General features: G+C 37.3%; 1 protein-coding gene across 1 annotated transcript; it reads left to right on the top strand.

The window, feature by feature from the left end:
• Positions 1–83: 83 nt before the first annotated feature.
• On the top strand, positions 84–8,195 carry LOC106078127 (uncharacterized). The gene is made up of 4 exons (XM_056039374.1): positions 84–180; positions 1,347–2,038; positions 5,046–5,137; positions 8,047–8,195. Exons 1-4 carry the CDS (start codon positions 94–96, stop codon positions 8,193–8,195), a joined length of 1,020 nt encoding a protein of 339 aa, XP_055895349.1. The 5' UTR covers positions 84–93.
• The last annotated feature ends 2,992 nt before the right edge of the window (positions 8,196–11,187 follow it).

The following is an 11,187-nucleotide window of genomic DNA, read 5'->3' on the forward strand; positions in this document are numbered from 1 at the left end:
ATGAAATAGGAAATTATTCTAATTTTAAAAAACTATTAATTTTTATTTTACTTTTTTTTTTACACAATTATATTACAGAGTTGCCCATCCACCATGCATATTGAAGAAACTGTGATGGTGATAATGATGATAGTGATGATAGTGATCATAATGCTTTTGTTTAATTGTTTAATTAAGTGGGTACGTATGACATAAATATGTTAATTAATGTATTTAGCTTTACTGTAAAAAAAACTAGATACAATGTTTTAATAAGACACGGGTATCATTCTATAATTATCTCATTGTTTTTGTCTGAGTAAAGTCTAATAATATCATTATGACCATCATCTGACCATTGACTTAAGTCGTATTGTAGATGTTACAGTTTCCATAACATAATTCCTCCTGAATCAATTCCAGTTCAACATTCTTAATTCGAACAAGAATTTAAAAAAAATGTCTAAACGGCAATGCTTTACGGCTGGCTCACTGGGTCCCAACTGAGTTTGCGTAGTCACGTGAAACACTGCACTCATCCCTAATATTTGGAATCGAAGACATTTGCCGTTATATCGTAACGTTGTTCAAACTTTAAAAATAAATGATTACCAATACTAATATTGTATATCGCCTAGATAGTTTTAGAGAATACTTTTTAAAAATTTGAAAAATATCATTTTACTTCATATATGATTTAAGGCTATTTTCTGTTGATTTAGTTCTGGTTCTTACTACTGGCAACTCCAAGTGTGATATTAGATATCGCCACTTATTCCCACTCGGATATCACCTTTTCACAGATAAACCAACACTAGTGAATCGGTAATGTGGCAACTACAATTTCACTCCTTTTCCTGTATGATAATTCGGGGTGAATGATTTTGAATGAAGCGAACATATTATATCGAAGGGAAAACACGCTAATAATATTTGAAATGCATATTTAGATTGATTTATAATTTAATCTCTAAATTGATATAAAAATGTATCCCAAACCAAAGTTAAAATTAGCTATAAGGTTTACAGTTCTAAATAAGGGAAACATTGGGAAATCTAAAACTGCGTTCTGCCTTATCTTATCTTATCTTATCTTATCTTATCTTATATAATACAGACGTTACTTCAAAAAAGAAGATGATTACGTCCTACCCGTCATGCATTTAGTCATGCATATTAACCAATGACTTAAATTCTCGCCCTATAAACATTTCATATTCAGGACCTTGATAACATGCATTTAAAGTCCATCATTAGAATCATCGCCTTTGACAATCAGGTCTCTAGTCTTCAGCACCTAGTTATTATTTTTTTTAATTGAAATCTAGAAAGTATATATCGGGATGAATATCTTTTTTTCACTACAGTGTAGACGAACCAGATCCAAAACTGCTTTAACGTTACATTCAAGTAGACCAGAGGCAAGCGCTGAAACAAATTCATTACCATCAGAAAACAGGTGTTCAAGCCAGCCTGCGCAGCAACCAGATAGTATCACCAGACTTCTCCCTTCAGCAAACGTTGTGTCGGAAAACAACAGTGTTGGTTCTTCGTCACCAGTTTCTGCTGACCTGTTCATCAGTGTACCCCATAACCCAACGCAACAGTCTGTCACGCATGCAGAGACCCTTCAAGTGGATAGACTTTCGGTTACAACTCGAAGACGAATATGCAGATACAGTTCTTCTGATTGGGAGATCCCAAGAAGACACAAAACAATTCAGCTGGGCGAGTCTTCCTCATCTGTTGTCAGAGCAAGCGAAAGTATTTCGTCACACGCAGTGCCAAAGCTTTCTCTTTCCGCTGCATCTGAAAAACTACCAGCAAGTGATAAAATGGTCTACGTTAATGGTAGACTGTCGAGACCATTTCCTATTCCAGACCTTTGTGGTGGGATTCTCGAAAGTAGACCCTTGCTAGACAATGTAGTATATAGATCACATATAACCATGGCGATCGGTGCTGAAGCGGCGCCATGCAGACCAGCGAGTACAGCGCCTCCACCAAGGCTGCGTAAAGCACAAAAATCAAGACTAAATGAACACTACGTGCGTGACAGGTAAGTCAAATAGAAACGATATTTTGAAGTTGCAACGGTAATGGAACTGAGATTTCAATGTGTACATTATTGTCATAGTGTTTGGAAATTTCATAACTAGAGTTCGATCTTACTTATGTAATGTAAATTGACCCAGGATTCTTTCTCGGTCGAAAGTGGAAGGGAGTTATAGTGCAGGGTAAAAAAAAATTGTTCCTCTTTTTTAAAATCTACAATTCATTAGTGATTTTTTTTATTTTGTTTCTTTCTTTTTTTTTACCTTAGCATTGTATTACAAATTTTTCAAAAACAAAATTTTATGATGATAGTAATAAGTTTTGTCTTTGAATCCAAAGATTGAATGAGGAGTGCAGTATTTCATAATGGTATGTAGTCCCAGCTGCGACCTACATATTTTGCCAGAGGAGACATAATCGTTGTTTACCGTTGGTCGATTTTAATTCTCTTACACGTCTACACCTGTCCAAAGACAGTGGATTTTCTTTAGCTCTCAAACTTTTATCCCGCGACATTTCTACGAAATCTCACTCTGTTTGAAAGCCGCCTGCTGCCAGAAGCTCTCTTCCATGTATTAAGCAAGGTGGTGCATCATGACACGCAATGTACGCGTCAAGGTCTCACGTTTTAAATAAGAAGTTACTTATAACAAATTAAATTCGAGAAAATACAATTACGCATTAAACTTTTAGTGTTTGTTTAATTTTTAACAAACGTTGTTTACTTGCAATAGACCTCATTCACCAATCGTAAACAAACAACATTTAGCCACATGGTTCTCTAATCTCTATCTCTTCTGTACATATTACGTAATCGATAAAGGCAGTCACGTGATACGATTTTTTTCATTTTTTTATTAATATTATCACGTGGCTAAATGTTGTTTGTTTACGATTGGTGAATGAGATCCATCAACTTCGAAGAAATAACTTCTCATAATAACCATCGGAATTTCCCAAGTACTTAAAATAGATTTCATGTTATTTCCGAGTAGTGGGCTATAAATGCAGAGAAAGACAACTACCGGGGATGCTCAATTGTTAGTTTATACCATGGGCGTAGCCAGGATTTTTTTTAAGGGGGGGGAGTCTCCCCCTCCCCCCTCCTCCCCCCCCCCCTCCGAAAAAAAATTATATGTATGTATGAGTGTGTACGTAATCTTTATTACATTCTTCTGACCTTTCATTCTTTCGGAATACGTTTATTGTGCCCTAGAATAGGTTCTTCTTGGAATGTTTGACTCTCCGCCATTGCCTTCTAGGGGGTCCAGGGGAGCGTTAGCAGCTCCCCCAGCGCGGGGCGTAGCCCCGCCGCCAAGCACTATTTCTGGTATTAAAAGCCATCAAAATGCATATTCTGAGGTATCTACAGTGCATTTTTCTACTATTAGCAAGTTTTATTGCAAAAACTTAATGTGCTATTCTTACTGGCTTAGACCCTCCCCCGCCGTTCGGCGCATTTGCCGTCAAGCTGTCTCCCAAAAATCTGTCACTGGTAATGTCTGAAGCCTCTTACCACCTGCTCTAAGGACCTCCATGAATGTGTGGCGCAAAGTTGTATTAGGATGTGTCGCAACTCTTATTATGCGTAATTCATTTTGTCGGAGAACTTGTCCCACAAACCTTATGCGACGCTCTGTCACAATCTTACCAAGGGGTCGACTCCCAGTTCGTCATAGGATGTCTTTAATTTAGACCCGATCTCTATAACCTACTCCTAAAATCTTAGCCATCTTTGTTGAGCCACATTTAGTGTTTTTCAATTTCGGCAGATGACTATTCACTGCAGTTTAATAATAAAGCCCCGCCACTGGTAGAAATGTGTAACCTCTCTTGAATACGCTCTTGGAATTAGGTGACTGTACTTTGTTTTAGATTTTATATCGAAAAGAGACGTTTTATCATCAAAATCTTCTGTTGGGGGTTTTAAACTAAAAAATCTCTGGAGTTATTGTATTTTTTTAAAATTCATAACCCCATTTAGCTACGGTCATAGAATTTGGTAACTGTAGTTTGCTTTAGAATAATAATGAAGATACACGTTTTCCACCTCATAACGTTCTGTAAGGGGATTTTAAACTCAAAACCATCTGGAGGGGTCTTAAAAAAAAACGCCATCTATTGGAGAGGGGTTTAAACTCAAAACCCCCAATTGGCTTGGCTACGCTCAAATATTTTTAGTGTGTAATTTGCTTTTTTTTTCACTGAAGATGTATTTTTTAGCTTCAAATCCGCTGGCGGGGGGTTTAAACTCAAAACCCCTTTGGCTACGCTCATAGATTTAAACTCAAACCCCCTTTGGCTACGCTCATAGATTTTAGAGAGTGTAATTGGCTTTGTTTTTAAAATTAAAGAGGTATTTTTTTACCTTCTAACTCCGCTGAAGGGGGGTTTAAACTCAAAACTGAGTCGAAACCCAATTAGCTACGCTCATAACATTTTGAGTGCGTAATTTGCTTTTTCATATCGAAGAGGGGGTTTATCGTATATTTTGGAGGAGGCTTCAAAATCAAAATCTTCCTTAACTGTGCTCTTGGAATTTGGGGATTGTCGTTTGCATTTTTTTTTTGTTTTGTTTTATAGAAGAGGGGGATTTAATTGCAAAAACCCCTGGTAGGGGGTTTTAAACTCAAAACCCCCTGGTACGGGGTTTTAAACTCAAAACCCCTTTTTACGGGGTTTTAAACTCAAAAACCATGGGCTGTGCTCTGGCAAGGGATGGTTTAGTATTAAAATCTCATCTAAAATAAACAAAATCAAAGAAAAAATCAGTCACTTAATTTCGATCCCCCCCTCTGGGGGGGGGGAGGGATTTCATTTCGGGAGGGGGGTTGAACCCCAACCACCCCCCCCTGGCTACGTCCATGGTTTATACTTATAGTGTCTACTTTTGTGAATCTTGTATTGACATGCGTATTGAAATCTAGGCTTGAACACTTATAGTAGACCTACTCCTAATGTTTTCTACAGTTTTGTTTTGTTTTATTTCGTTTAATTCTTCTCCCCCTTAGCGAGCCAAGTGAAAAAAAGTTGGATCTCCGAGGACAATTCTTGGACCCCGCTATGGTATTATTTTATGAATTTTATCATCGAATGAAGAAAAGTAGGTATCAACCAAAATGTCTTTCTACTCCTCCTATTTCACCCTTCCAAGACATTCTTGAACAGTATTGGTTCATTTTTACAGACAGTCATACCAGACAGAGACAGACAAATAGACAGACAGATAGATAGTGGATAGATAGATAAACAGATAGATAGATAGATAGATAGATAGATAGATAGATAGATAGATAGATAGATAGATAGATAGATAGATAGGTAGATAGGTAGATAGGTAGGTAGGTAGGTAGGTAGGTAGGTAGGTAGATAGATAGATAGATGATAGATAGATAGATAGATAGATAGATAGATAGATAGATAGATAGATAGATAGATAGATAGATAGATAGATAGATAGATAGATAGATAGATAGATAGATAGATAGATTTTAAAGTTTCCATTTCAGTCCTTGCGATCTATAGGGCAAATGATGTTAAGGGCGTCTGATTCTTTGGCCAATGGTTAAGGAGCAGGGTGTCATGTGACCATCACCTATTAGAGTTGGGTGGACTCAAGGGCACCATAAAAATCCTGAAATTCAAAATGCCAGTCTGTGACAAGTCAAAAACTCGCTGTCAGAGTCACTCAAATTTATCACAGCATTAATTATTATTATTCATTATTTATTTATTTTATTTTAATTATTTGCCCACCCTACCCCCAAATTCTTCACCCGCACCACCTTTTCCGCTCAAGGCTAGACTTAGTTGACCACATTGGAGATAGCTAGGCCACATCTTTCGATTTATCTTCCCTTGACCGGGGCAAAGATGCACACAGACTCTTTGATCTTATCGGCAGGATGTCTGACAGTCGCAGTGGACACCATCTTGTGTGGAATGCAAGTCACTCCTCCCCCCCCTTTTCTCCTACGTCTCTCTTTGATCTAGGAGATTATTCGAGTCAAAGCGCCTCTCGACGCTCCCATCTTAAGTCTAATTCACCCATAATTCTAAGCCTAGGACATTTTCTGTTTCCGCCCACATTTTCCAGGCCTGTATATAAGGTAAATTAAATCAAGTCAGACTCTCTCTTTCTCATTCGAGCTGAGCTATCGAGTCTGGACTACATCATTTATTCTCACTACTACAGGAATACCTGGTGGTAAGCCGAACTTAATCACAAGTTCCATCTTAATTACTTTTGTGCTATTTCCATTGGATAGTATCATGTGTATTTTATTATTTCACTTATATTTAATTAGTGCATTGTGTATTTCTCACTGGCGTAAGTAGAGAACATAAACATGTCCTATGTATTTATTTATGAATTGCATTAATCTATTAACGCTACGTTGCTCAGTTGATCGTTGATGCAACCATGTATATATTCGTACATCTTATTTTATCTTCTTTATCTCGGCTGACAACCGTGATAATTTTACTAGCGCACTAATACTGCGTCTAGAAAAGAATTATCTCCCCTTTACTCATTTTACTCTAATGAGAGTTGCGCCGCTTGAACGGACACCCTCTCCATTCAAGCGCGCTCCATTGTTCTCGACCCACGGTCATATGTAAACAAACCGTCTTGGTCGCTGAACACCGCCCAATTCACCCCCCCCCTCTCTTTCTCTATCCACCTGTGTTATTTATTTTAGATTATTATTTCCCCTTTTTATGTACATTTTTATATTATTACTTTCCCTTTAATGTACCTTTTTATATTGCTACTATCAGCCATCTATTTTCCAAATCCCATTTGTCATCATCTCCCCATTGTGCTCTGAAGCAATTTTACCAATCTGACGAATGCACCTCAGTCGAGGGCATCGATAAGATGTATGAGAGACATGTCCTAACTTGTCTTTATTTATCCGCAGCCTCCCTCAGGTGTCTGCCTATTTATTGGATTACTTACCTGCCTATTTGTGTGCTTAGTGCTATTCAGCACCGCACTTGCCTACTCGACACTACTCAACTCTACTACTTGGCGCTATCTGCCTTGCCCGCCTATTCGACAGCCCACCTGTCAACTTGTTAATTGCGACGTCCCTATAGACCCAGATCTGTGTGAGACGTCATAGCTACGCCAAACCCTCTGCAGCTCACTGGACATATCCTGTCAACTACGCTGCCCACGGCAGATCAGCTCTGCCCGCTGTAACCTTGTGCCCACGGTAGCCGGCCACCCGCCCTACTGTGCCCACTACAGATATTAGAACTTGGGATTGAGACTCCACAAGAACTATATCACCGGCGTCCCTCTATCCGCTAGAGCGCCACCTCCAGCTGCAGAACCTCAAGCCAGGACGCAGCCAGCTGCGACATCAACAGGAAGACCAGCTAAGTCAGAGGACAAAGTGACATACTCTCTTATCAAATGCAAGAGTGATGATTAAATCTAGTATTATTTAGAGATAGATGCGAATCCTCCCCCTTTTTATTCTTATATGTATATTTATGTAAATAAATATTCTTCATTTTTAACTTTTGTATCTATCTTTCATTGCTTGTCTCGTTGCGTGTCTGCTCCCGATTCATATGTTGATAGGTTAGTGTGAGATAGCATTAAAAATAATCATCCCCTAGACATTAAACGCGCCAAACCAACATCACATTTCCCCACCTGTCACACAGTCTTCACCGAGATTTGAACGCAGGATCCTAGGTTCGAATACCAAATGCCTAGCCACTCGGCCACCAAGCCCCAGATAGATAAGCATATACAACTGGAGTAATTATAATAGTTATAAAGGGTATATATGCAATATGTTTGTTTCGATTTTCAATAGGGATGAACTAACCCCTGTCACAGCCTAATATTTCTTTTTACTATTTATATAGTAGATATTTTGTTACAAAATGTTAGTTCAAATCTCAATGTCTGTAGCCTTCTCGTAATCTGACGTTGTCACTGATCTGAAAAAGTCAGTACAATTGACACACACTTTAAACGTTTGCCCACAGTGTACACTCATGAAGGCTACAAAGAGGAAGACAGGTATATCTATGTTGTGACTGGTTACGGTAAATACAGCGAGAACGGGATACCGAAAATAAAACCAGCAGTTCAGTCATTCTTGGATAAAAACAAAGTCAGTAATTCAGTCAGTTAATTAACTAATTGAGCAAATTTTTAAATTGATTATTTTGTTGTCATGTAAAAGAAATAATTGTGCAAAGTTTTAGCTCGGTCCGAGATTGGGTGTCGGAGAAATAACGTGTACAAACTTTCTTACCAGACAAAGTGACTTGATATTAGCTTTGTTATTAGTTTGTGTTTAGAAATTAGTTGACTAGTGCTAGGGTCGTATTCTTTGTGTTATTAAAATACATCGCTTATTATTTCCTCTGTCACCTAAAACAACAAAAAGTTTGCTATTTATTTATTTGCTTCATGTACGCAAATCTCTAATTTAGAGCAGTTTAGTAATCTGACACTTTTATTGAACAAGTTTTTTTCTCTATTACATGAGCGTATCTCTAACTCAAGTAGCAATGTTAAAGAAAATAAAGGCACATTCTCTTAAATAAAAGGCCTACATATGTGTATTGCTGGCTGAACAATTCGTCATGTCAATTTTCCTCTTTGAATCAAATGCCAGTGTAAAATAAAGAACTATGTGGACTCTTTTTTAGGCAGATTTTCTTAAACTGTTCAACTATTATTTAACATTTTCTTAGTGGCTTTGTGGACAGCGCTCGGGTTCCGCGCCATGAGTTTGAATCCCAGAGGAGACCGGGATTTTGAACTTTGAGACTTAGGGTTCATAGGCAAATGAAACCGATTGGTCGTTTTGATAGCAATGTGATACAATTTTTTAGAATCAGATAAGCTTTTTATAATCCGTATCTACAGAATAAGATCTATTAGGGTTGTTTCTCTTCTTTTGATTTTCTTTTTTTAAATTTACCCTTAAACATTTAAAATGTCTAGTCTAGCAGATAGTTTAGCAAACATCAATTGTATTTCATCTACCCAGACACCGGTGGTTAAACCCAGGCCTGGTGATGATAGACTTTTGTGAGGAGGCGGATGAGGAAAAGGATCTTGACGATGACACGGATTCTGACGATTAAGTTGGCGATGATGAAATAATAATAATAATAATAATAATCTTTATTATCCGTAGGGAAATTTGTCTTACAATTTGTGCATTACACCAAACAAAAAACATTATAACTATAAGAAACCAAAGTGTACATTCACACCAGACTCACTCATAATTTACATGTGACAAAGTTTATACCAGATTGTTCTTATTTAATGATTTGATTGCCAGGGGAACAAAAGAGTGTTTGTGTCTGTTTGTCTTTGCTATCGGTGTCTTGTATCTTTTTTGTGATGGTAAAATCACAAAATCCTGACACAAAGGGTGATTCTTTATTTCGAGGATCTTGTTAGCTTTTTTATAGATGTTTGTCTCAAACAACTCCCCAAATGGGGTTTGTTTTTTGCCAATGATTTTGCCAGCAGCATTTAGGATTCTTTAAAGTTTATTTTTATTTTTAATGCTGTGGATGTTTCTGATGCTGAAGATGTTCTATGGTCTCCAAACAAAAGTAACGCGTACTGATGGATGACAAGGTGTCAGAAATGCTACTGCGAAGTATCATTATGATGGATTAAGAAACAAGTTTTCAAGTTTGTGTTAGAGTTACACTAGAAGTCTGAGTCTGGGAATCAGAAAGACGTGTGTATACAGTAGTTATTTTTTGAGGTCTTGTTTCTTTCTATTATTCGAGTATTATATAAGATAAGATAAAATAAGGTAATTCTACATACATGTACAGCAAATCAGAAATGTGTAAATATCGCCAATAAAAAAATAGTTTATTTTTGTTTTAAGAGAAGTTTTTTTTTTTGTTTTTTTGTTCTTTTGTCAAGTTTTATTCCAGTACTGCACAAAGATAATAATACGCCTACAGCTGTGTAGTTGAACCAGCTGTCTCTAGCTACAATTTAGCGAACTAATAAACCACACTATCAAGTCTAAATATAAGTTGTGTTAAACTAGTGCCTATAAGACTATAAGAAATATAGGCCTAATGTTGTTTGTTAACCGTTTAGTATATCTAAAAGAGAGAAGTTCCCCAGAAGTACGATATTCGCTTGTTTACTTTTCTATTAATACACCTTTGTTAAAATTAGAGTCAAACTGTAAAGTCTATATAAAAAAAAAAGATCATTTAAAAACTTTAACGCAATGGCAGAAAAAGATGATCCGGCAGCATCTTTTTATACAAGAATAGTATACACTAGTCGACCGGCGGCGTAGCATACAGCCATGCACCGCTATTTTGTAGGGCCGGCCTTAGGCCACTGCAACCTATGCAACCGCAGTGGGCCGCGCATTTTCATAGGACTCGAGCTAATTCTAGGTGTATAAATTATTAAAATAAACCATTTATAACTTATAACAGATTTCCTGTGGCCTCCTGTCGATTCACCAGGAGCTCCTGGAAATCTCCTGAAATCGCAAAATATACGAAAAGGTCCTGGAAAATCTGGAAATTATTAAAATCTTATGAAAACTCATACAAATCTTCTGAAATATATAGACCAAAATTGTCATTTTGGGGTGTCATTCAATATGGAAAACGCCAATCCTACGGGCGATAAAAAAACAGCATTATGCAATACCCGCATTTCTGGAAACTAGTGAAAGAAGCTTCTCGCGCCTCAAACTACTGAAGAATTACTTGAGATCAACAATTCTCGAAGATAGATTGAAACATTTGATAATTCTTGCTACTGAGCGTGATCTAGGTAGGAAATAAAATTTTCATGATATACAGTATGACTTCGCTACACGCAAGGCTCGTAAAGTAATTCTGTACGTAGTAAAGAATTAATAAAATGAAAAGACGAATTTATTTTCTAATACAAACTATTAATTTTCGTTTATTATCCGTATCCCTACACAAACTGGGCCCCACGAAATCCGTTTCGCATTGGGTTTACAATGGTTAAGTCCGGCCCTGCTATTTAGTGACGGGTGAATAGAGAGTTGATTACTTGTTCTCTTTCCATGACTACTTGGTCACAATGGTTATGTCCGATTCGCTATTTAGTGACAGGTGAAAACTACTTGTCCTCTACCGCCC

The sequence above is a fragment of the Biomphalaria glabrata genome, chromosome 8 (genome assembly GCF_947242115.1).
Source record: "Biomphalaria glabrata chromosome 8, xgBioGlab47.1, whole genome shotgun sequence".
Classification (NCBI taxonomy): domain Eukaryota; kingdom Metazoa; phylum Mollusca; class Gastropoda; family Planorbidae; genus Biomphalaria; species Biomphalaria glabrata.